This window comes from Centroberyx gerrardi, chromosome 8, assembly GCF_048128805.1.
Source record: "Centroberyx gerrardi isolate f3 chromosome 8, fCenGer3.hap1.cur.20231027, whole genome shotgun sequence".
Classification (NCBI taxonomy): domain Eukaryota; kingdom Metazoa; phylum Chordata; class Actinopteri; order Beryciformes; family Berycidae; genus Centroberyx; species Centroberyx gerrardi.
The window spans coordinates 10,122,216-10,150,173 of NC_136004.1; the positions used below are offsets into that span (position 1 = coordinate 10,122,216).

The 27,958-nt window shown below is 43.2% G+C and overlaps 1 protein-coding gene across 1 annotated transcript; it reads left to right on the forward strand.

Annotated features, from left to right (window-relative positions):
* The first annotated feature begins 307 nt into the window (after window positions 1–307).
* On the forward strand, window positions 308–27,534 carry LOC139933682 (transmembrane protein 132D). Its single transcript, XM_071927860.2, has 9 exons — window positions 308–410; window positions 5,209–6,088; window positions 13,957–14,094; window positions 18,802–18,994; window positions 21,272–21,415; window positions 24,476–24,681; window positions 24,970–25,234; window positions 25,824–26,015; window positions 26,158–27,534. Exons 1-9 carry the CDS (start codon window positions 338–340, stop codon window positions 27,532–27,534), a joined length of 3,468 nt encoding a protein of 1,155 aa, XP_071783961.2. The 5' UTR covers window positions 308–337.
* The last annotated feature ends 424 nt before the right edge of the window (window positions 27,535–27,958 follow it).

Sequence of the window (27,958 nt, forward strand, 5' to 3'; positions counted from 1 at the left end):
ATTTTAAAATTCTTCCCAACGCCGTTTCACTTCAAGCTCCCCACATCCACTGACCGGACACGAAGTCTTCAGGCGAGCCATCTCCAGGCTCGTTACGCACAACTTTTACGCGCAACCGGGGACCTGCCGATGGATGGATAGGCGAGATCTCGATGCGCCGTTCATGTCACCTGCAGCACGGACTACACGACAAGTTATACTCCCACAGGTGTGATCTTTGTCAGGTGTGTGAGCCGCAGAAATGGAAGAAGCGATCAGCTCCGTACTCTGCTGAAACAAGACCAAACCGCGGAGACTGGGAACTTGCCTGGAACAGCGAGCCTCGCCGGGTGCCAAAATGAACCTTTACTGCCATAGCTGGAGGATCTTACACATATTCTTTGCAACAATTATAACAGTTCTCACGCAAGGTACGTGACCTGGAATTCATTAATTGGGTGTTTTGAATTATTTGAATCTAAAATGCCTGTCAGAGAGGAGTAAAACGACCAGCTGATTCAATAGTAACAATATTTAACCTGGTGCCCCTTGGAAGTGCCACTGTTAAAGCATGTAAACCATGTGTCTACGTTGTATTTGATGGCAGCAGTTGAAAACAAACGACCCATTAAAATTAATGGTCATGCATGGTCATTGTGGGTGGGGGTGGGGAACTGAGAGGGGGCTTCAAAAGGGCCTTCTCTCACACAGGATAAGGTCCATGCCAGCAATAAGACAGCTTTTCTCTAAAACTCTGAATAATGGATAAAAAAAAATCTTATTTTTGATCTGGTGATACAGTATTCCAATAAGCCTAACATGAGCTTATGTGTCTTGCTGCAAAGAGGTGTAACAGCAGTGAGTGGGTTATTAAACATTTAGGATGGAATCTCAGTGAGGAGTAAAAGACTTGATGGTTTTATGTTATGACTTGAGTCACGCCTTATTGCTTTGTGCTTCCCTTCTCTCTGGGATGGGATTACTTTCCCTCATGGATGTCTGCTGCTAGAAAACTGGGGTACAGCGTTTCCATGCACATTGGTCAGATGTGAGACAAACAAGGAGCAGATAATAATCTAAATGTCCAACTCTGATAATGAAAAAGAAAGAATAAAACTCATCACAAAGGCATTTACTGTAAAGCCTATAACTGCCTCAAAGAGGGCTATTTCCAGGGAATGCAGGCTGGCTGATTTATATGGATAAAGGGATGATAAAAATGGGGAAATCGTGATAAAACAGATTTTTAAAAGCAGCTTTAAGAGTCTCATTGGACATTGCAATCCCTACCAATCGCTGCACAGGCTTAAGCCTCTCTCTCTCTCTCTCTCTCTCTCTCTCTGTCATCTCCCTCCACCCTTTTTATTTATTCCTCTCAAAGTCCCTCAGAGCTATACATACTGTATGATCAGTGCTACATCTTGTTTGTATGTTTGTGTACAGCAAGTGCCTATAGCATCAAAGATGGCATAATGCTCTCAAGAGTACTTCAGCTACACTAACCAGAGAGATTTGTCTAAGAGGCACCTCAGTCATGTTACAGCCTAACTTTTATCTTGGAAAGAGCTTATACCCACTTCCCAGGCCTGTTAGCAGTTGTACTGTTGCCAACACTTGGTGAATTCACTGTCATGCCATACATGGCACAACCACAAACCAGAAACAACAGTCTGACTACACAGCATATGTGAATGTCCGTGGCCACGTGCAGGCAGCATGAAATGGCATTTAGAGATGTTTTGAGCCATAAACAGGTCGGTTCGTCTCTCAACTACAGTTTAAAAGGTAGACATCCGTTGTAAGCCTCTGTGATGCTATTTGAAGTCAACTCACTTCTGCAAGCTGTTTGGCACATATGGCAAAAGTCATTACTGCACATTAGAATTCACCGCGGTTGCTCTGGCTTTGTGCATCTTAATAGAATAATACAAAGATTAATTACATGTGCGATAATGGTAAAAGAAAAGCATACAAAAAGGAAGTTAGTTGACTTGCCTATGACAAAAATCCCGTAAAACAAATTGTAGGGCAGAATCTGCTCTGTAGCTCATCAGGCACACAATAATTTCTGTATTAAAACATGCCATGAGGAAGATTATATTGGTAATAAAATGAATGCTTTGCTCCCACCATCAACCAACCTATTACTGTAATCAGAAACATCACAACATCACAATTGTTTGCACATACCACAAAACAATGACTAACAAATCCTTGGTAGTATTAAACCTTTCAAGGTTAAGTACCATGATTATTTTCCATTTCCATTTCTAAAACATGTCAGCAAAATTGTTGTTGCATTATACTAGCTTAATACAAGTGGTCGCATATTCTCTCCACTACACAGCACCACTGAGAAAAGCTATTATACACACGAAAAGTTCAATTCCAAAATGCCGCATATCCATTTTAGAAAGAAAATCACCACATGAAGTTCATTTTGTGCTATCAGTCATGTGTTACTTCCAAATAGTGGATATCTTAAAAATGAAACCCTCTTAAATCTACCTTGATACAGAACGTATTTTCATTTGGAAACAGAAAGGGATAAACCATTTCAATCCATTTGAATAATAGATTTGATTAACAGCATATGATTTTAAGCCTGGCATATGGATTTAAGGGGGGATCTCTCTCCTGTTTGTGTTTTTTTTTCTCTTGGGGGGAAGCACTTAACCTACATAGTGTAGAGAAAACAAACAAAATAAATAAATAATTAAAGCAACAATGAAACCATACTTAAACTTGAAGTGTCGCAGTGTCTGCATGGCAGCACTGATGCTTTCTGACTTAGCCAAGGAGGAAGAGAAGTTCAGGGTCCCCAAGATGAGCGATTTGAGAGGCTGGGACAGCTGGTGCAGCGGATTTGCTTTCTTGTTTATCAGCTGAGGGCAAACTCTCATCATATTGGGAGGACAGTAGAAGTAGAGTTTTACTTGGGTTGCCTGCTTGTTAGATATTAGAAGTAACGGCACTGGATAAGGGTGCTTCTCTTAACATTGCCGGCATGTATCTGAAAAAGCAGTGCCGGCAAAGACTGCTACCCACGCACACTTTCAAACTTTGTGTGTTCTCTGCGCTCATTGCAAACGCTCTCCTTGTGGATTTCTTGTAATGACGAGACTTTTGAAATAACAAGTAGAGCGCAGATGACCCGTCAAACTCAACTGTAAAGGGATGAGCTTGTATGGAAACTTTGTTGCTACACTGGCGATGCATTCTCCCTCCTGGAGACGGCGAGCCAGTTTTTATTCACTGCAGTCGGAGCTGCTGCCAGCTCTGGTATTAAACAGCACATCTGTCACTGTGGCCACTGGTAGGCTAAGCTGGGACAGCACCATTCCCAGCTCCGGGCTCTGCCTCGGTCTCTCGCCTCAGCGAACATGATTGAGCCTCATGTCTGCGTTTGCGAGAGGAAAAAGATGCTGTCGTGTCCCCCCGAGGGCCGGTGTGTTGACATGATCGTGACACATATACACTCATTGCTGCGAGAACTGTGTGACCACACTACGGGCTCTTTACTACGGTGGATGCTTGAGGACAAAACCAGGAGAGGCTTGATAGAGAGACCTGTCACATGCCACCAGCCATGAGGGATATGAGGAGTGATGTTGACTTAGAAAAGCTCCTCATTGGAAAAATAACCATCAATGATTCAGTGACACGCCGCCTGGCATCTTTAATTTGACAAATGCATCTTAAACACGTGTCACACTGTGACTACAGATAGCTGAATACAAAGAAACCCAGTTTGCATGCATTATCCCATTTGAACAATATTATTGTTTGCTTCCATATACTTATTAAAACAGTCTAATCATGATGATGAGGTTGGTTTGTTGTTGTTTGCTTTTGAGCTGTTGCTAAAGCTGTTCTTTTTACCACCCAATACCAAGTTTTGTACAGCTTCATCCATTTTGAGATAATCTACAGTAAACACCAGTGTGTTTTTTTGTTGTCCCTAATTCACCAAGTAGGGCAATTAGCCACCAGATAAACAGTGCACACTCAGGTCAGCTGCCATAATCTGTGTAATCTATCAAAATGGATGCTTAATGAGGACGCATGATGGCCTGCTGACCCTCGCCTCTGCTCATTTCCATAGAGGCAGACACCCACCCCCAAGCTTTTAGACGGATCAGAGGATATTTATGCTGTTGGTGGGTTTTTGCTCACTTTGATCTCATAGAAAAAGATTATTCTATGTGCCGTGTGATCGGTATTTAACAGTCTGCCTCTAAACATTTGTAATAATATCACAGCACTGGTAAACTGGTGCATGAATGCACATGTTATTGCATAATTTCCGTTTTAATAGGTAGAATTCTATTTCAGTTATCTTGGAATTCTCATTATAATGTACAGTTTGTTTATCTTATACTTTAGTGCTCTTATTTTTCATGGAGGCAGGGACTCTGCCAGGTATTCACAGCCCCCTGACAATGTGAAAAGCCATTTTAATCCTGACTTTTGGTGGCTGATTTCAGCTTTGTGCCAACTGCATCGGTCCCACCTGTCCTCCCCATATGGAGGAAGCTGAGCTGAAGCAGAGAGTGGAGGGTCTGGGGTAGTGGAAGCAAGAAGTGTATCCGTGAATATAATCACACGAGAAACCTTTGCTAAATATATCATCTCTCTTTTAACACTCATGCTTCAACACTGCCAGGCATTGTTTTAAAAACTAATTTTAAAAACACTTAGTCTGCCATAATTTTTTCCCATTGGAAACGAGCTTAAAATTAAATAGTCTACAAGGATTGCTGTGGCAATTTAGCTGCATGATATCTCTCTGTGACATGATTAGCTGTGTGGATGATATTTAGTAAAGGCAGAGAGCTAAACTGCAGCTCCATCCCAGCAGTTGGTGCTGCTGCCTCAGAAACTATAATACTCCTAAGCTTCTCTTGTTGTAATTTGCAATATTTTCCCTACGTGCCCGGCTATGGGAATTTTAAGATTAACTTTTAAGGTCAGTAGCCTTTTAGTGTAATAATTTGATGCCCCACTCAGTTGATCAGTTGGCCTGAGCTGACTTGCATTTAAGTATTAGTTCCTGGGAAGTTGCTGGTATGTTTCATGTTATTTTATTCCCCAGTATACAGGAAAGCTGAATTCCTCAGTTCAGTTTTAAACAGATTCTAATTATTCAAACCTGTGGTACCATGACATTTGCCTATAATGTTGTGGCTGTAAACAAGCCTAGTGTAATCTCCTATTTTTACCCTACAGACTTGAGCAGTCAAGAGTTGACAGACAGCAGTAAGAGCCCAGTGCCTTTCCCTGTCTTCCTGCCAGTCAACTACGAGGTGCGGGATGCCGACTACTTCTTCCTGAAGGAGGCTGGGCAGGACTTCATGAGGAACTCCAGCATGCAGAGTCACACACAGCCCTTTGTCATCTTGAGAGCCAGCCGCCAGCCCGCCATCAATGCCAGCTACGGTCCTCTGTCCACAGAGCAGCCCGTGCCTCTAGACCTCGTCCAGACTGTGCGGCTCTTCAACGCTCCGGGGGTCTTTACCTACAACTGGAAAATCCAGTCCTTTGTGCTGACCCCTCGGGTGTTCTCCTCCAAGCCCAAAGTGCGGGTGCTCTTCTATGTGGCGGGGAGGGACTGGGGCCGGGGGGAAGGGGTTGCGGACGAGCTCCCGTGCGTGACAGTGTATGCCTTCTGGCAAACCCAGGAGGTGAGGGGATCCTGTGCCATGGGAGGCGAGCGGGGAACCTGCATGGCCGAGCTGGCTCCTGTGCCCGGCTGGTTCGCTCCGGGGGCAGAGAGCACCAGCAGGGAGAGGCAGGACCCGTCCGCCGGGAACCCCGTGGAGCTGTACTACCAGGCTCAGCCCAAAGTCAATGGGAAGTGCAATTCTGCGGACGGAGGGCGTTGGGGCAGCTCAGAGCAGCAGGCCGAGTACGTTCCCGTCACCCCCATGCAGAGGATCGGCAGCGTGCGTCTCCTGCAGGTGCCCAAAGGAATGGCAACCCTTTCTCGACTCAAGCTGGGCAACGCCATCGTGATACGGACCTCCTCCAAACCACTGAAGAAGACTGACATCGCCACCTTCTACATACTCATGGCCAGCTCTGCCCAGCTGGCCAACTTCACTCTCCGGTAAGCCTTTGCCTTCTGCTTGCAGTGCTCAACCTTGATGTGACTGGTTGCACATTGTTGTCCATTGTAAACATGAACGATTAGAAATGTCGACAATAATACATTGGACAAGATAAGATTACATTGCCATGAAATGAAATATTTTCAACACTTCAGAGGGCTCTGTCATTTCAATGGATTTTTAATTAATTGGTCAATCAGAATTCAATGAGTAATTGTTCACTAACAGTATTAGTCCTCTTCCCTAATGTGCTTCTGCTTCCACAAATCCTGTGCCGTCAAAGTAAGGGAATATTGGAGGAAATGGGATTTAGCATGGATTATGGCGTTTCTCTGAAAATATGATAGAGGTTAGGCCTAACTGTCTTTCTGAGAAGTGCGGTAGATTATTCATGTTACACGGGAAAAATACACGTTTGAGTGAGCACCATCTGATGACATTCACAGCCATTTCAACTTTTAGTCATCAAGCTTGATGTGGATCAAACGAAATCACGTGTAGCTTGTGAGTCATTATCTCTCTGCATTAAAAGGGTGTGCTCGGGCTCTGTGTTTATATCAATGCGGTGCAATTGAATGTATGAAGATCACAGGGATTAACGACAAAGCTCAATTTAATTTAAGGCTGTGTTCTCATTTTGCAATATTGAATGTTCCAGTTTGATTGGAGTTGAGAGCACTTGTAGTACAGTCATAAAGCAATACAATTATCCCCCAGAGGTCTCTGTGACATCCAGGATAATGGAGGCTAATTTTATACGAGCATTATTCCGTTCTATATTTTTCCCAAGAATTAATGACTCGACCATATCTGAAGTACACTCACCTTTAGGCTTGATCTTTGACTCCAGAGTGCGAATTATCTGTTGAGAACTATTATCCCCCGGAGGAAAGAGAGACGCATAAAAGAAAGAAAGACAAAAATAACAAAAAAAAAAAAGAAGCCCTTTTCAATCTGTTCTCACATCTTTCTCTCCAGTTGTCAGCTTGTTAGGGCTACAGCCCCTCTTCACAGCAAGGTGAAATGATGCAACATGAGAGATTGCCACCTGAACACCGGGTTTGAATTAGAATGCTTCCATCTTGCTCTCATCGTTTCATTGATAGTTTTTATGGTCATTCACAACATAAAACCGTATATTATCAGCCTCCAGACAGAGATCAAAGAGAACTGGATTTCAACACATCTAGATTTGTCAAGCCCAGCTGTCAAAGCAGACAAGTAGAGATTAATGCTAACTTGATTAGAGATAGATTTATTCTATTATTGCAGACACTATCTACTTTACTCAGCCAGTGAAAAATGGCCTGTCAGGAGGCCTGGAATGCATTTTCTTGATACGTCTCTATTTATTTGGTTTGAGTGTTCAGCATATGATATTTGGGATAAAGCGTGTCATAAATCCTCACTTCAAACTTGGCTTGGTTTCACATCATGTAATAAATGGTAAACTAAGGTCCAGAAATGAGTGTAGGTGTCCTTGAAGGCAACAATCCAAAAGTTTGTTGGTTCCTGGTCAAGAGAGGCCACAGTTTTCTATTTCCTTGGACTGAAAAAATGGAGAAACGGTGGAATATACAATCAATACCTTGAATAATTTCTTACTTGCTTCCACCTTGAATTGCTCATAGGTACTGAGCAGTTCGGAAGGGGACAGTCAGCAGAGATGTTCATATATTATTAATTCCTTTTCCACCTGGACCGACATTCATCCACTTATGCAGTCACTTACTCAGTCAAATAGTGGATGCTGAAATAGGTAAACTGAGCAGGCAGCTGTACATGGCTGCACTTGACCTCCTGTCCAGATTTCAGAGTAAAGCCTCCAGGTTAAGGCAGAAATTGAGAGTATATCTCCAGGCTGTAGTAGGTTCTCAAAATTTCCCTTGGGTGCACAGTGCTTTTCTGAGCTGCCCAAAAGTAATGAAGGAACATGAAACTCAATGTGCTTCATCCTACATTTTACAGGGAATCTGGATTACTACTACTACTCCTCACCAAGTTTATCTCAGAAACATTAAATTGTATCATAGTCGTCCTTTTCCATCAGTACAAGTGTAATTCATAGGGTTGGAGCATGTGTTTGAACGAGGCAGTACCCCTTCACTCCTTTCCCACTCTTGTAGACGCGAATTCTACTTTTGCTGAAGCAGTGAAGCCAAAAGAAATATTTTCTCTGGACTTTCCTCCTTTATACATAGTGCTTTTTAATCATTGCTGCTTTAATTCCATACTGTCACATTTTACTCAGTCGCAGATAGTGGAAATGTCTCCTCTCCTCTCCTCTCATCTCGTCTCCTCTCCTCTCCTCTCCTCTCCTCTCCTCTCCTCTCCTCTCCTCTCCCACAGCTCCTGTCACTTGGGTGGGAAATTGGAAAGTTGGTAAGGGAGGCTACTTAGTTGTGGAACACTTGCTGGTTCGATCGGCAGTGCTGACAGTGCCCAATTCTGCCAAAGAGCCCATCAGCAAAGGACATCTAAGTTCCATGTATATGTACTAACATGCTGTAAGGGCAGGTGTTGGAAACTAGGTCATGTTTTCTAAATACTATTCAACGCAATGGGCAGTTGCTTACAATATGTCATTGTGGTTAAATCTTAAAACACATCTTAAGACAGTCACATGCACTTTTTTTTGCCTGCCATAAACAAGAGATAATTCATTTACTGTTCTCCTATCTCACGTAACAAATAACACAGTGCTACCCTCCCCCAGCTTGTCAGGCCATTAACAAGCCCTCTGCGTCTGGTCCTTAACAGCTGTCTGTGTGCTTTATCACTGTCTGAATGTCCCATTAAGCTATGCTTAATACTCTCTCATCAGCATGATAAACCTGTTATTGATGTCTATAGTAGGAGTCAAGGGACATACAAATGTGAGGTCGATTGAGAAAACGTCAAGCCACACCTGTCCGTTCCACCAAAATGAACCTGCCATTCTCAATGACAGCTTGATAAAGGTCAAAGTGAGAATATTGTGCCACCATCATCACACCATTCAAGTGAAGGGCAATTAGATTGCCTAAAACCCATTTAGTGTGTGATCGGTAAGTTGGGTGGCATACAGGATGATCTGACAATCCTTGTTTTTTTAGCAACCATTAAAAGTCAGTAATATCTGATGGGACGCTATTAATAGTTTGTCTTGTTACATGAGTTTTATTTAAAGGCAGCATTATGGAAATAAATAAACATGAGGTTTTGTATTAACGGGACACTGTACAGTGAGCTCTTCAACCAGGGAGCCTAATCATTCATCTTTGTGACAAATAGGACTTTTACATCCGGTTTCAGTGCCGTGGACCCAGCCATCTGGCAGGAATGTTGGCATGAACATCTCCCCAACTCCCTAAACTGCTCCATAAGTACGATAAGCACGTTACTGATAGCTGGCCATCAGACTGGCTAAACGATGGACATTTGCTTGCATAATTAACGATTGCATCTGTTTCTGATTGCATTGGGGTTCACCAGTGGCACTATGGCCCAGCAGTGATGCATTCACAAAGCCAAAGATGGGAACACAAATTCTATCAGCGGGGTAATTACAAACCCTATGCAGCACCTCTATAGCAGTCTTGGTGATGGAGGGCATCTGGCCCACGCTGTCTGGCTTACACAGAACATACCTTCTATCTTGGCACAGAGCGTAGGGCATAGATCAGTCTCAAAACCTCCTGCATGTTGTTTGAATTGTCTCAGTGTTTTCCTTTCCTAACTAAAGTTTAAGGAAAACTGCACTCCACAAACAAATAAGGGAAGGGGAAAGACTGAAAAGGGCCAAGGGCTGCTTTGAGTGTGTTTGACAGAGGTGAGAGAGGCCATGTGTGTGTGTGTGCGCGTGTTTGTGCACCAGTGTGTGTGAATATGTGAGTAGCGCGCGTGTGTGTTTGTGTACAGCTGTGCATGCCCATATGTGTGTTTGAGTGAGCGAGTGAAGAGTATGTAAAAGGCGAAGCCATTGTGCCACTCATGCCTCGCCTGGTCAGAAGTGAGATGGATGGCAGGTGCAGCACCTGAGAGCTGCTTTTCTCACACACTGTCAGCTTCAGTCTCCACAGCCATCCATCTTCCCTGCCCCGGTGCCTCCCCCTGCCCACTGCCTCCTCAGCGCCTACTAACCCAAGCCACGGACATCGGGTTCCCTGCTCCCAACCGCTCACAAGAAAAACTCCTCTTCCTCCACAATCACAGGGGATTTTTTTTTTTTCCTCGGAGGGGGAGGGGGCGCTGAAGGAGAAAAGGCTCCAGATAAGTCCTCTTGTTACTGTCACTTTTTATTAGTTAAACCCTGCTCCACTCAGCTCAATACACAGAGGTGTTTCATCACGAGAGGGCGTGTTATTCAGAAGCCATTACTAGATTAACAGCGCTCCTAGGTTTTCCCATTAATACGCAGAGCATGCCATCATGCTTACGCCATTGATTACGCCGGATTAAAGTTTTTCCCCATAAAAGGAAAATGATCATAATGCACTTATAATTCCTGTGTTCACTGAGTCTCTACAGTCAGAATCAGTAGTGCAATTAAACACCAAAAATATGAAATGCAATGTTAGTTAAATTGAAGGTCCTGGGATAGGAAGCATGACATTGAAAAAAAATCATATTGCAATTTTTATTTATTTTTTTGCTGAATATTGCATTTGCAATATGAAATGCATTGCATGTGGATGATCTTTTCTGCTTAACTTCTTTTTTCAGCATTTAAATGTTCAAACAAACTGGAAGGGGAGGGGGAAGAAAATGAGATGCTACAGATTTGCTAAGATTGGATAAAATATATTCTCTCACACGCAACTTGGTTTGTAGGCTGGGGATTTTGCACAGCATCAAGACTAGGCCTTGTACGTTTTGGTAAAACATCTTTCCGTCTATTAAAGAATTGCAGCATCTTGCATTTTGGAAATTGCAGTGGGCAGGACCGTGAATTTAATATATTTTTTTTAATTAACTGTGCAACGCTGTCCTCGGCTATCTGTGTGAAGGAGCGTGTACATCGATCTTACATCTGAGCAGTCAAAGTGATTGTTGAAGCTGAAATAATGCATGTTTCTATTGCCTCCAGTGTATTGCCATTAACAGAGGTAACAGGGTGCAGTCGCCTCCCCTCTGGTTCCCACCTCATCTTTCATCCTGGTCACAGAGCGGTTGGCCCCTTAGATCAAAGACTCCCGGACTCCTCTCCACTCCTTCAGCCCAGTGTGTGCTTGTCCCCTGTGCTGTTGGTACCGCCGCCTCCTGGGAACACTCCGACCGCTAACAATAGACCGGCTACCCCTTTCTGTTCTCTACTGTCATTCACTCTAATGGACAGTACACAGAGAAGCTGGTCACCTTCATTTATTATACTAACACAGAGAACACACAACACCAACTTTCCCTTTGTGCTGATTTTAACGAGCGGCCCAGAGCCAAAGGTGATTTAACAGTCAGAGGGGATTGCAGAGCCAAATTTTCAGAGTGTGAATTCAGTGTGTTTTTCTTTGTAGCAGCCTTTGAGTTAAACGTGGCAGCGGGGGCTGGTGTTTAGAGAGACTGAGAGGGCACACGTGAGATTCCCACAACAAGCATTGGTAACACTTTACAATGGCCTTATTCCAGTGTATTAACCTGTGTGTTAACCTACGGAAAAGTGTTGTAAGTACACAATATTACTGTGTAGGTACTTGATGCTTCAATAAAACAGTTTTGTTACACCATTCTAAGTACATTATGTATTAGGGAGTATTAGGCACAGTAATGTTGTGTACTTACAATACTTTTCCATAGGTTAATACACAGGTTAATACACTGGAATAAGGCCATTGTAAAGTAAAGTGTTGTTACCCAAGCATTGTGTCCTTTTCCATGGAAGTGCCCTTGGGCAAGAGACTGAATCCCTACCTGCGTGTTTTATACCTCTGATGAAAGGCAACTGCCTAATTACACGGTGTGTAATATGGCGATTGAAGTTTCCGCTGACTCTAAAACACTGGTTTTCAATCATGTGCCATTGTGACCCGAGAGTCTGCAGGTTTTCATTCCAACCAATCACTACACCAACTGAATGAAAGCATGCAGACGCGTGGGTCTCGGTGGCACATGATTGAAATCCACTACTCTAAAAGAAACCCGTAATCTCTTTTTAATTGTGCCCTTTTTTGCCTGTGAGCTCTTTGTCTGATTGAACTTTTAACAGTGTGACACATGCCACAAGATGAGCCAAATCCATTGATTCTGAGAGAGAGAGAGAGAGAGAGAGAGAGAGAGAGAGAGAGAAACCCCTTTTTATCTTGCACTCTTTCACTGAAGGCATTGGGTCATGTCACACAGTGCCATGTGGCTCTACTGCAGAAACTTCCATGCCAAGATTAGTGGTCCCTTGAGCCCTCCCTTCCAGATTACATCTTGGAAAAGCTGAATGTGCAGATGTTCTCACAAACAAGGGTTCACACACACGCACACAAACACACATGCACGCATAAACTTACACATGCACACAACCCATCACAAGTCCATCAAGAGGTTATCTTAAATATTTCAATTAGGAGATAATGTGTTTTGGTGGAGTGTCTTTGTTTTGTTGTGCTGTAGTCTGAAATGGGAGCGACGTCTCCTCTCCTTTTGCTTGACTTTGAAAGTCCAACCCCCCCCACCCCTCCCCAACACACACACACACACACACACACACACACACACACACACATATACACTCGGGCAAGCAAGAGTGCTCAGCGTCAGATTGCTGTTGCTTCTATCATAGATTACACCTCCTCAGAGACTCATAATGCGCTCAACATTTTTACAGCCACAATGTTTATCTTAAAGATTCAGAGATAAACCACGCGGCTTTGCATGCAGATGAGATCCAAAGAATTACATTGGCGATGTTGTTCTGGACTATTAGAAACAACTTGACTGAGCTTTTTTTTTCAAATTATTTAGGATTAGTCTTATCAGAGCTTTGAGTACATACAAGGAGGGATAGTTTTTGACAGTAGCTGAGCATATGGATTAAAAGTACCTGTAGAGCTCTAGACTGATTTTTTTTTTTTTTTTACATGTGATTCCCCTGGCCTTACTTGATCGCAAGTCTTGTACTTATAGGAGGATATCTCATTAGCATTCGACCTCCTGCACGCTACTTATACTGGGAAAGTCCACTGGGAACGTTTACATGTTCAGCCGCATACTGCTTACCATTTACAAATGAGAGGCCAATAAGACTAATGAGCCATTAGTCCAGCATGAATAACTGGGAAATCGTACAGGGAAGGAAAGATGCTATTCTCTGGTCTTCAAATGCATGTTTTCCTTCCTGTAATGAAAGGAGTTGTGGGAGGGAGGGGTCAGACTGAGGGGTAGCACCGCAAGCAGATCTCTGAGTTTTACATAAAATTCGATTGACTGCTCCACTAAGTCTAATAAATATGCATAATTCCTATCCCTCTTTTTCTCTCAGGTTTCTTGAGATTGTCTATTTGACTTTTTTATTATTGTTCTGTGTGTAATTTAAAATGGAGCTGCTGTCTTGTTAAGGAGAACCTGGATCTAAATGGGGCTAACCTGGATAAGTAGAGCTTAAATAAATGAATAGATAAAAGACACACTGTATGAGGCAATTGGATTTTCCACATGGAAGGAATTTATCATACATCGGGGATTTGAACTCTTTGAACATTTATCTATAACAAGCACATTCAAAAAGGCATAAAGGGAGGCAAATCAGAAAAATGATATAAATATATTTGGTTAATCATTCACATTATGCACCACTTAAACTATGGAAACATAATTATTCATTGCTGTGAAATCCACTGGCTGTTAACATAGGACATTTTACATTTACCATATTCTTGACCTTTTCTTTTTTGACTTTTCCCAGAGCGACAGTAAAGAAAGGTGTGACCTTTCGCACAGCGACACCCAGTAACTCTTTACTATGGGACATCACCCTGGATATGGGGGCGGATGGGGCCATCGCTGTGATTTGTCAGAGGAAGGCTCCCATACCTGGAAAAAGGCAAGTCTGGTCTCTTCGCATCACTGTAGCCAATGTGTGCTATATGTATGTTTTGTCAGGGCTGGGAAATTCATCATATCTTTATAAGCTTAACCAACCAATGTTTGGATGGACAAATAGCATTCCAACATTCCTGAAGGGATTTTGTCATGTTGTTGGATGCCAAGGTATATTTAGTGCTTCCAGTTGTTAAAAGTGGCACTGTGGTAATGTATGTCCTGATAATACCAGTATCCGTATCTGTGCCTGTGAGACAAAAGACAAACCACCCGCATGGTGTAAGTCTGACAAGGGCTTACAGAGGAGGACATCTCGTGCTGCGTCCTGGGAGGAGATCTCTTATGCTCTCTAAGCACAGGTTGGCTTATTGGAAAAGCTCCTGTAAAGCTGCCCCTTGTAAAAGACTATTGCTTTTTCCCTTCATTGCCCACTCCTCCTTTGTACTTTATACATTTCTAAACATTTACCAGCGGTGCATGCCTGTACATTCCTAGCATGCAGTAAAACATAATTATTTATCCAGTGGCTTAAAAGCTGCAAACTCATTTGTCTGCAACACTTATGGAACAATGTATTATTAACCTATTTTAAGAACATTGCAAGTCAAGCTATACCGAAACTGTTGGATATAGACCAATATAAGAAGCGTTTTTGAAAATCTAACCCTAAAATCATATGCAAAACATAAATTGGACTGTTAAAACTCAGCCAATTTTACCAGTGCTTCTATTTATCCGGAAGAAGAGAGAGAACCTACAAAATAACCTTTAAAAGGGGCTAACAGCCCCTCCATGACTAGTAGCTTATCTGAAATGTCCTTTCAAGTTCAGTTGAGTCGGGCTGTATTTAATTGAGTTGAGTTCATTTATGTGTCAAATCACAAGCAAGGCCCATCCCCCATGAGATTACAGGACACCTTCATATAAAACGGCATAAATAACACAAAGTAGAACGGCTTGTGCTCTGTGTCCTTTCAAGCCTTCTGCTTCTTGCATAATTGCTTCCTGCATCGTGGGAGCAACAAGTAAGAGAAGCAGGCTTGTTACCAGATGGCAGGGGCGGTCCTACCATTAGGCAAAGGTAGGCGACTGCCTTGGGCCCCACAGCCAGAGGGCCCCACAAAAGACAAGAATAGAACTAATGTAAACTTATTTTTAATCAATTTACACCCCTTTTTTTGTTACAATATTATTTCAATCTTGAGTCTTGGTCACCCCCCTACTCAGTCAGGCTATAGTGGGCTTGTGAGATTTTGCCACTTGACTTTAAGCTCATTTTCCTTGCCACTGCATCAGTAGCTGAGAGAGAAGTCAAAAAAATAAAACAAGCAAAAGCTACTCAAGTTTATATACAGAAAGGACACATTAAAAAGCGAGAGAATTGGGATTCAGGGGGGATCCAGGGGGTCCTATGCTTGCCTTTGCCTAGGGCCCCCAAATCACTAAGTCCGTCCCTGCCAGATGGCCACTGGTTTGAATCCTCAGACAGGCTGGGAAAGTGTGGGTGGGGAAAGTAAATGAATAACGATCCCCTCTCCCTCAACAACTGTTGTTGAGGTGCTCTTGAGCAAGGTCCTTATCCCCAACTTCTCCAGTGGAGCCGCTCAGTGGCCAACAGTAGAAGACTGTGGTTGTGTTGTGCAGCTCCCTGGTGTGAATGGCAGACTGAAGTTTAACATAAACATTTCTCAGAGGCAGTAAGTAGGCCTAATGTTAGATTGTCGTCCAGTGAAAAAGGCAAGAGGTAAGAGAAGAGGTAGCAAATATTATGAAGCCTAGCAGTCTTGCTAGTACCTGAAAAAAATGCAGTCTAGCTGTACTAAATTTTCTAGGTTAGCTAGTTAGCCTAGCTTCCAAGTCAAACTAACCATACTAGCCTAAGCTAGTTAGCTATAGCCTGCTGACCCACCAAAATCATGAATATACAATGGTCATGAATGAATTAAGTAAAGAAGGCATTGCCATATTTGTATTGTGTATTCTTCTAAGTTATTTCCTAGCTATTCAAGCTTGCCAATTACACTAGCTAACTTGCGCTCATAGAAACTGTGGTTCTTTGGCTCTGCCCATTGAGGTTTAACTCAACCAGTAAGATTATTTCTGCTTCCAGAGCTGCTCTGACTGAAATATTTGTATAACTAAAACTCAAATCCGCTTGTCAATGTATGGAACTGTATGAATATTAAACATGGCGTTGATGGAAAAGAGTGTATGCAGTCAACTTCCCCCGAATGAATAAAGGTTAAAAAGTAAATATAATTTGTTCCATTATAGGGAGGAATTCAAACTCATGAACAGTTGGGTTTGTCTAACATTGACGCTTCAGAGGTCATACAACAATGGGAACAAGCAAAGAGACATTTAACTTGCTTCAAACAGCGGCAGAACACTGACCTTATCTGTGCTCGTCATTATTGGTTTGACCTCATTAAGTTGTTTTCCCCATTTGCCGTGGATTAGGACATTGTTTATCACAACTACTTTTTGGGTTAACATATTTTTTCACTCAGAGTCAGTTAGGCTAATCCGCTCTAAAATGTCATGGAACTTACAGAACCCCTGCAGAGGCCGTCTACTGTCACACCACTATAGGGATTTCATGGACTTTTTTGTCTCTCAGCTTCCTAGCTTTAGTAAGTACTGAGAGTGTTTGCTGTATCTGTACATTAAAGCTTTTTTATCCTCTGTCACAACGGCTTTGTTTGGATCTTCAGACTAAATACGGCCACTTACAGAGAGTGCTGCTGGCCATAAACAGGTTATTGAAGCCTCATTCCCCTGCTTGCATCACAAGAATGACATAGGGCTTAAATAGCATAGCAGCATGCCCCATCTTACAAATATCTGTGTTAATGCATACTTAAGGGCTAGACACAGGCATGCTTATGTGAATCAAGCATATCTTGTTTTGATACTTGACCAGAATACCGTTATCTTTTAATCTTAGTCTTTCTGAGCAATATGCTAAGATTATTCAATTACACTAAATCTCTGTCTTGCCCTTATGATGCTAGATGAGACACTGCACAGTAGGAACTTTGCATGCTTCGTTGTTATACTTAATGGAGGATTAACAAAATATGATACATTCTACAACTGTTAGTGCTTTAATGTGGAAAAAGGAAGCATATGCACCCCCGTAGGAACAATGGGTCATTCTCATGCAGTAGGAATGACCTATATCTGCACAGCTGTTATACAGATATTTACATAACATGCACACGGAGATGCAGTGGGTTGATTGTGCCTATTTGGGTTTGTGCATGCTTTTTGTTTCCTAAGATATCCTCGCTACGGTTCATGATACAGCCAAGAAACAAAGCCCAGAATGCTCAGTTGGGCCATGGGAGAAAATTGAATCCATAGCTAGGACACTCTGTTCTGGCAAGCATCACTGAGAGGCCATTATAAGTTACAAAGGCTTATACTTTGTTGTGAATGCAGGATGCTGCTATCCTCTGACTACCTTTTTTTCCCCCCTCTGTTCGCAATGTACAGTCCCAGCAACTACAGCGCAATTCAGCTCTATTCTTTTTTGATTTGGGGTTCAGTAGTGTGAAAATGCCTAGAGATGCAAAGTGTTCTACAAAGACACAAAGGGGGATTGGGTTCTTGCTGCAGCCACTAGGATCACATTCCTCTTCAACAAAATCTCTGCACTCTCCATCCGCAGGGCCAGCTGCATACCATCCCACTACAGAGGAATCTTTTTGGTTAGAAATCATAGTAGAAATGATATCTTACCACATTCCCCTCTTCAACTCAGCAATCTAGTCTCAGTCATTGCGACCCATCCACTTCTTTTTGACAGCCCTTACATTTTCTCAGCTCATGTTTAGTGCTCAGCTATTCCACTTTAAATGCTTTGGATGGATCCTTGAGATTAGTACAGATCTAAATTCTGATATTAGACATTAAGAGTTGTGTTGAATGTATATATTAACAGTGACATGTATAGCCTACTGTTCATATATTGCGCTGTGTCTGTGCACCGTACATTAGATCCTATTGATCTATTGTCAGTGTGTACAGTGAAACTCTTAGTTGTCAATATGCCTCTGCACCAAGGTCACCGCAGCAAATTACTATACCTCTATTTTACTCGGTGATTAACGTGATTCTGATACTGATTCTGACTGGACTCTCACTTTTAGGCTTATTAAAGTGCAGCTCTGGCTATGGCTGATACTGTGTCCATCGCATTAATCTCCTGTCTCACACATGGTCAAATACCTCCTGCTCATTTACTATTCTCAGCTAGTCATACCTTTCGTGTACATCAATTACACGATTATCTCTACAGGAATTCAATGTGTGGAATGAGAATTGGAAGACCCCTATGGGGAAATAATCATAGTACAGTGACTGTGCTGGAAAAGATTATTTTTTCCCCTGCTGTTAATTACACAACAAAGGTGTTAAAAGAATTAGATGCCTCCCAAAATAACAACAACATCAAGCTGAAAAAAACATTAGAGCACCGCCTGCGCTAAGTGATTATAACATAGTATGACACTGGACTGCTGCAGTAAGATTATTATTACGTCCTGGTTTGCCATCTTGCCTTGTTTACCATGGTTGTTTTTTGTTCTGATCCCTATGTTTTTTTGGTACATGGTTGATTATTTTCCACAAACCTTTCAGAAAACCAGGAGATTTTGTATCTGTATTTATATGCAAGTGACCCAGTTCTGTGCCTCTCATCCAGGCTTGAAAGCAGTCTCCTGGAGGTGCTTCAGATGGACTTTGAGGTGGAGGAGCTGAGCAGTCCTCTAGACAGTCAGGTGATCATATGGAAACTGGAACTACCGCCTGGCTCCAAGGATGCAGCCAAGACAGAAGGAGCCATGAGGATCTATACCACTCAGAGAGACTTTGTCGGCCTGGCCCCTCTTGTAATGGTGAGCAAACTGACAGCTTGCAGCCCACAGCGGTGTCACACCCAATTATTATTAAATTCCGCAGTGATGTTACTGACAACAGTGTTTCCAATAATGCCAACACTCGCATTGCATCCTTTGAGCTTTCGTGCATGAAAATATCATAAAATGCACTTTGTTGTGATCCATTCCTGTCTGGTTTGCATACGCAGAAGGCTGAATATGCCTTCGGTTTGTTTAGTAAATGGGTTCTATTTTGGGCAGAGAGTGACCTTGCGTTGTTGACTGTCAGCTAGCTGATGCCTCTCTTCTGTTTTGTTCTGCTCTGTTCTGGCGTGCAATATGTGGTCATCCTCTCCTCCTAACAGCTGCCTCATGTGTTTCTATTTCAGTGCTATCCTTCCTTATCATACAACCTCCATAATTAATCCATGATATAATCTGCGCTACTAAATACAGAACATTACACAAGCTATTACAGCACTTTGCATTACAATATCGAATGTGCTTTCTGTGGTATCCGGTATCTGGGCCAGTGACCTCTTAATACACCGTTGTCTGCGAGAATAACACATTGAACCTTTCACATTATCATATCCTGTTTGTGCATCTCTGAAAGTGACTTTTAAAAGATTTTACATGTTTCTTTCATTCTGGAGGAAGCACAAATTCATTGAACAATATCACAGCATTTGTTTGATCCCATATTATTGATGCAAATTGATGCAAATGCAAATTATTGATGTAAATTATACACTTTATAGTTTACAGTAAGCTATACTCTTGGCCAGTAGGTTACTGATGTTTTGCAGCGCTATCAGCAGCATTTCCATTATAATGCAGGTGGAATGTTTGAACTTATGAGGACATGCTATCCTGATTTGTGATGGAAATTTGACATGGTTCATCTCTCTTGTGGATTAGAAGCTGACCTCAGGCTGAAGGCCAAACATGAGGGGATTTGATGGTTGGCCAGGGGGGACATTAGCTCTGACGGATCACTCTTAGCCTTGCTGTATGAACTCCCGCTACAGCTGCTGCTCAATAGTCCTCTATAATGGTCAATGGCTGGTTTCAGAGGTCGCTTTTTACTATGCCATAAGCCTGGTTGTAATGACAATTAAAAACAATGATGATGTTCAGTTATTTCAGCTTTATTTAAAATAGTGTGTTTTTACAGAGGAGGGGAATGTACCCATCTGGTTAATTTTCATACCTTTGAGTCACTGCGATTTCAAGCCAAGTGTCTCCTTCAATTTTGTCTTAACTGATCACTCACAGAAATGTGCTCCACTGCTCTCCATGCACACACATATGCACACATAAACACATAAACACACACACACACACACACACACACATGCACTGAGCGAGATAGAGACAGACAGAAAGAGAGAGTACACTGTTTGTAACTCTACCTGATAAAAGCAAACATCTTAATCATCGAATATCGTGTTTCAAAAGTAGATATACGGTTTTTAATAATGATAATGAAAAACAAAGCTGTATATTTTTAATCATATTAACTTATTTAGTCATTTTAACAAAATAATTCAACATTCAATTAGGATAAGTGTACCTGGAAACTGGAAAAATACAGTGAGAATTAATAATGTACTGTATTAAAATGCATACCTACTTTTGAAACAGGCTGTATATGAGTAGGTATATTATTCTTTGTAAAAGACCATGGCTCTAATTATTTAACCAAGTTTAAAGTGATTGCTATTTGCCATTTGCTCTTGCCTGAGCAGAAAATTCAAGATTAGCTCTCCCTTCTAAGTGGTGACCTAGCCATCACCCGGCCTCGTCTCCTTTCCCTCCAGCTTCCCAAAGGGAGAATGACCTTCCTACCCCATCAGGACTGCTGAGTCACTCACACTTCATGGTCCCGCTCTCCGCTACCTTCCTGCGCCTCCTACTTGCACCTCATCTTTCTCCTGTCCCAAAAAACTCCTTTTTTCTGTCTAGCTGCTGTTACTACTCTATTATGCATGAATTTCCTCGCGAGGCAGGAATATTTGCTACATCTGTTGTCTGGCCACCATGGATGTGACCCTTGCACTTGTTATTATTGGTCGCTTGTAATGTTTGCGATCTAGGAATTTAAGCTTATTCTACTGTTGTACCCAGTGTAAGTCCCTCTGGATAAGAGCATCAGCTAAATGTGTATAATGGAAAATTGAAACATGTCAGATTACTGTAAGTGATTTTCATTGACGGTGGTTGCAAGTGATTTTCATTTCGTGGTTGTAAGTAATATTTATTGACCGTTGTTTTTTTTGGCCTCTCCTGCAGGACACAGAGATCCTGAACACAGCCGTGCTGACTGGTAAGAAGGTGGTGATGCCGGTGAGGACAGTGGCTGTGGAGGAAGACGGAGTAGTCACCGATGTGTCTGACTACACAGACTGTAGCTCCAGTGATGAAGATGTCCTCAAGGTAGGATTTAGTGTAGGTCCTCGGACCTTTACATACAGACTACGGGGAACGACATCCTTCTGATACTTCTTTCTTAGTTAATATACACACACATTCCAAGTGCAGTGGTTTTCACCGTGGCGATAATGGCACCTATTCCATAATGGGGACAGTCAAGAGGTGAGAGCGCATTGCTCTTAAACTTTGAATTTTCAAACACAGCTCCTTTTAACACCTATACAGTATCTGTAATTTAACCGTAACCGCTTTCGCTGCAAACTTCTTTGATGTCACAGTCAGCGTAGTTCACAGAACTGTGGTGTGAGCAAACGCAATCACTTAAACGTGGTAAGTGGTTACTTGAGGACAAAATGGGTTTAGCAGCAATAAACGGGGGAATGTTAGATGTTTGTGTCCTGCTGCCCTAAGGCAAAGGGACAGGAGGGCAATTTGGAGTGGCTGCAACAAAAGGCTCCGGAGGGGGAAGGTTGGTTTTATGTGTGATAGGGAGGACTGCTACGGGCATATAAGTTGTACCAAAGTCACCTCTGCTCTCCGTCTCTTTTCCACATGGTAAAACAAACTATGAGTTTGGCCCCAACAACATCACTCATCAACCGCGCCAACAATGAACAGCCGCTGAGCTAAATTGCTCACCAGAAATGACCTCGATATCAGCAGTCCGCCACTTCTCCCTGTTATCCTGTGAACCTGAGAACAGCTGACTGCCAAAAGCCGGCTTTGTTTACTGATGAAATTGAAAGTGCTGAAAAGTCAGGCCCCCGAGGTCAGAGGGTTTGAATGTATTTACTCAAGGTTAGAGTGGCGTTGTAAACAAAGGATAAAGACATGGCCTCAGTGGACCCCGGCCCTCTTGATACGTCACTATTCAATATTTATGATATGTGCAAAAATAGGTTTCGCAAACAACGCGCGATAAGTAAATGTAGTATTCTGTTCAGATTACTGATTCGTTGCTTCACAAACACATACTGTACATGTGTGAGTGTATTAAGCGAGGATGGGTGTCAGTTGCGGGAGAAGCAGGATTATGTCAAGAGGTAGAATGTCGACTAAATCGTTCGTTTTACCCTGTAATGTAGCAGCCTTTTCTGTTGTTCTAAGCTTAGCTCTTAGTGCGTTTGCTGACCAGATATCAGCTTCAGTCACAAATATTCCCTGTAATCTTCTTAGTCTAACAGCTTGACTCAGATATCTTTTCTCTTCTGGTGTGACTGGAGAGTATCAAATCTGCTAGTGATAGATTGGAAGGATTTATCTAGAATGGCCAATTTATGTGACAAAACATAGCAAAACAAAGTTTAATCTGCAATGATGGAAAGGCTTTTCAAATGTGCATAAATTATGGAAATGGATTTGCAAATGTGCATAGGCATTGTCTTTGTCAGTCCAGCTTGAAGGACAGACACTTGAACACTTGAACAAAGCACATATTGAACATAGAGAACTACTTGGTTGATTAATCAGGACTTTCTCTGGTGAAAAAGTGGTGGCATAGCAACTTAATTAACCGTCAACTTGTATCAGTCCTGAACTCATTGTAACCTTTGAACTTAATTTGTCTCTTTGCCATAGATATTACATCTTGCATACCCAGTAACACAGTGAACTTACCTTCTAAGCTCCTTTTATTTAACAGATTTTCACCTTCTCAGGAAACTAGTCGCACGTCTGTGAGTGTAGCTCAAATGTTGTTTACTTAGAAAAGTTTTTTAATTTCTACCTGTCTTTAATATTGTGCACAGTGATGAAAGTCAAATCCCTTTTTAAATAAAAGATAAAAACATTGAGGGACATCCCAGGCCACAGACTGAGATTATGAGCAGACTGAGCTAGACGGGTGGATGGCACATCAAAATGCCATGCCTTTTGAAGTGACTCTTCTCAGACTGCTATTTGATTATGGCTCTATGTAAGCTGGATAGGGCTCTTGGAGGAAAGTTCTCTGAACCAAGTGGAGATGAGCAGAGGGTCTCAGATTATGGATGACTGGTTGACTGCATCCACTCTGAGTCAAAATATGAGAATATGAGATGACTTCACTGGAAATAGATGAGCCTTTGTCTATTATTATTCCATGCTTGAATAAGCAATTTTCCTCTGCATAACAACCATTTTTGCATGGCTTCAATGCCACATATTGCAAATCTGCTCTGTTTGGATGTAAATCAAGGATGGGATTATTCACAGGGAAGAGGCCAGGGCAGTGCAGTTAGCAGCAGCGATGACACACAGTGATGTGGTCATCCAAAAGCTTAAGCTCTTGTCACAAGTGCAGGATGACTGACTCTCAAATGCTAGGATGACACAAGATCCTCTCACAAATAGCATGTTACTGAGGCAGCACATCCCAGCTAACTGCTGGGAGATGGGAACGAGAGTGGGAATCTATTTGCTATTTGCATTCCTCCTTGGGCTGTCTGTCAAAGTCACAGTTATTTTTCTCCACTCCCCCGTGCACTTTCAGGGGCTGGTGACTGAATTTCAATGCTGCGTAAATTATCCAATTTATTAAAGCAGTGGCTTTTGATAGGACCAAGGAAAACCTCTGGGCTCATGTCTTCCAGGGTCCCCAAAAGTCCATGAGATCTTTCAGCAGTCACTGAAACTCGCCAAGGTCACTTTTGAAATTATGGTGTAATGAATGCACTTGGTTGTGAAGGATTGATGTTCAACATTCCAGCGCATGATATTTCGATTAACATAAAATTGCAATGCTGCCTCTTCCTAAAGCTTCGGACTGGTGATCATCACAGTAGTTTATTACAGCCAGCTGACATTACTGTAGTAACACATGCAGTGCAAAACTGCTGCAAGGCAATTTGTTGTTCTAAGGATGGCCTATTTGTTAAAAATAGTGACTTTTATGAGAATATTTGATTATTTTTTGTCATTGGTGAGATGACTAACATCTCTTTCATTGACAACAATCTAATTTTGAGTTTGATATAGATTGTTTACACAAGCGTGCTTACAGAAAGATTAAGTTTGGTATTATCTGGGAAATCATGATGACAGGATATTCAAGTTCTGATGGACTGTTTTTCTCCTCCCATCCAGGTATCAGACAGGTGCGACTATGTTTTTGTGAATGGCAAGGAGATGAAGGGCAAGGTGAAGATGATGGTGAACTTCACTTACAGCTACCTGAGCGCTCAGCTGGAGCTCAACGTGTGGATCCCTCGACTCCCGCTCCAGATTGAGGTGTCAGACACCGAGCTGAGCCAGATCAAGAGCTGGAGGGTGCCCATACTAACCTCCAAGAGGTAGGACACACAAACAATCCATTTGTTTAACACAGAAACTCTTATTTGGATTCCAGATGAGATTTGTATTAGCGTCCCTTAGCCCATACAGGGAATAAACAATTTTCAATCCAAATCATATCTCTGCAAGGGTTTAGGGTTTTAATACCATTACAAAATGTATTACAATAACCAAATGTGATCCAATCAAGCAAAGAGACAGTGTTCAGTGATTGGAGTGTAGCAGGTCAAAGTGTGTGCTGAGTGACAGGTGTGACCTGTATGTGTGTTTTTGTGTTCACATCCCAGGCCTGGTTGGAACAGCGAGGAGGAGGACAGGAAGGGGAAGGGCTGCATGCTGCAGTTTCAGCACGCCCTGGTGCGGGTGCTCACACACTTCATGGCCGAGCAGGCGGACCCTCGGGATCCGAAGGCCTACTTCCTGGGCTCTGATTGGCAGGTGGATGTCACGAGGCTAGTGCGCTACTTCCTGAAGGTGGAGGACCCCCGCGTGGCCAGGCTGCAGGCAGGAAGGGTGCTGTCAGGACGAGACCTTGGGACCACCTCCATCCAGGTACTCAGACTGAACAACTGTCTGCATTAGCCTTAAACCCAACACCCTCAAGATGTTGCTGTCATTCACTTGCATTTACTTGCATCTTGATTTTGGACGTGGCCCATTCAAAACCTTTGGGGAGGAAATCTTCACGGGTGGTTGAAGACTGAATCTGATGGGATGGCTTCCTCTTAGAGTATATAAGGAACAGATATATCTGACACTAAATGGACACTCAAAAAGTTTGATTTTGAATAGAAAACTCCATGACCAACTCCACCATTTGCCGTAGTGTGCAAGTGTCATCTTCTGTGTCCATGTAGCCAAACCAAATTTAAAAATAAGCGTGATACGCAGATCAAAAAACCAAACAAACCCAATGAACAGCCTTGTATGGCACAGCATTGTGGCCTATTTGGATTTGCGTGTTTGATCTGCGCATCATTCTTACGTTGGCAGCGCTGGCATGGCAGCGTTGGCATGCACCACACGGACATGGAGAACAGCGATTGAGGTCCTTTGGGCTACATTACCCTGGGTCTGACGAAGAGATATGACATGCTCTAGCTAATGTATCTAATGCTGTTTCTATGGTGTTCTGTGATAGGTGTTTTCTCCGCTTTCTGACACAATATTGGCAAAGAAGACTATCAAGGTAGTGGATGACAAAGTGACCATCACAGAGTTGGGGGTCCAGCTGGTCACGGGCCTCTCCATGTCCCTGCAGCTCAGTCCAGGGAGCAACAGGGCCATCCTGGCTACCACAACCACACAGGAGGTCCTGCAGAGTCCCAAACAGGTAGCATTCCCAATCTATAAATGTATCACATTACTGCTACAAGTCAAAGATGAACTGTACATTAAAAGCACAATTACAAATACAAAAAAACATGGAAAAAAAAACACCTTTCTCTGAACACTGCTATTTTCTGTTCTTTCAGGAAGCTTTGGTCAGTGCTTGGGTGCAGTTCAGTGATGGTTCCCAGACGCCTCTCGACATTTATGATCCCGCCTTCTACCGTGTGGCGGTGACATCTCTAGATGAGGGGGTGGTGTCAGTGCAGGGCTCGCCTCCAGTTGTGGTGGCAGAGGGTGAGGGAGAGGGAGTCCTAGTCAGAGTGGAGATGTCCATCTGTGAGGCCTGCCAGAAGTCCAAACGCAAAAGCACTGTGGCTGTGGGCAATGGCAGCCTCAAGGTCAAGTTTCAGGTAAACAGCCGGCGCCCATACAGCAACACCAGCAGCATCGACAGCAGCACTGTCAGCAGCAACGGCAGCAGTGATGGTGGCGGAGGAGGGGGCAGCAGTGGAGGCAATAAGGACAGCAGCAGTGATTATGGGAATGACGGGGAAGAGGTGGACAGCGAGAAGAAGCAGCGGCAGGCTTCCAGGCATCCCCCACCCAGCAGCTCAGACTCAGAGAGAGAGGAGAGTGCCATGCAGAAGGTCACAACCACCACCATCAAATCTACAGAGCGCACCATCATAACCAGCGGCAGCCTGGGAGGAGTGGGTAAGACCAGCAATTCAGGAAACCCCAGCAGCCCTACCAGCGCGGTCATCAGAATGATGAGTAGCCCCAGTGACAGCAGTAGGGCATATGGCTCAGACAACATGATAGTGGAAGATATGGGCAGTGTTGGCTTTAGCAGCACTGTGAAGGCCCCTGGGAACCTGGTCAACTACAACAACTTCCCCACCAAGGTGGAGGTGCCTGGGCAGGAGCCAGTGGAGATAGACATTGGTGGTGAAGAAATGCTGCCCAACAGGCCTCTCACAGACTTGGAGATTGGCATGTACGCCCTGTTGGGAGTCTTCTGCCTGGCCATCCTGGTGTTTCTGGTTAACTGTATCTCATATGTGGTGAAGTTCAGGCACAAGAAGCCTCCCTCTCATGGGCAGGAGCCAACGGGGCACAGGCACGACTGGGTGTGGCTAGGCACAGATGCTGAGCTGGTGATGAGTGTACCGGGCAGTCCTCTCCAGCAGGACAACCAGACTGCCACCACGGTGATAGACATCGGGCCCGATAAGACTGCCTCTCTGTCCAGAAGGCCCAGTTGCCTGGCCTCCGTCACAGACTCTCCCCTTGGCTGTGTGGGCTCCCTCAGGAGCAAACCCATGCACACCGAGTCCGTCCACTCACCCACCAGCAAGAGAAAGAGGGTCCAGTTCACCACCTTCTCCACACTGGAACGCCAGCACTCACCACATCTCTCCCCCAGGGAGAATGGCCACGGCATCCACTGGGTTGGGAAAGAGGACAGTTGTGAGGAGGAACCCCAAGTGCCCATCACAGAGCCTGAGGACCAGTTATAATACAGAACTCGATCAGACCTCTCATGTGGATGTGGCTTTGATCACCTCAATGCCTTTGTTTAGTCCAACCTGTTGTAAGAAAAATCTGTGATTTTGCAATGAACCTCCTCCACATTTCATTACCTATCAAGGCCTTTTACTGTACTGTACATGTAAATTATTGTTAATATTGGAGAGTGGGTGTGTGTAGAGATGTTTCAGATGGTTGGCCAGGTGGACTCTCTTCTTTACACAATGCTTAAAGCCACCAAATGTTTATGCTGCATGTGGAAAAGCTACTTCTCTAAATTTTTGCACTCACATGCTGGTATTTCAGTATACACAGACACTTAAAAAGCAAAGTATCCACAATTATGAATATAATTATAATGTAGAGTACCAGTTATAATACAGAACTCAATCAGACCTCTCTTGTGGATATGGA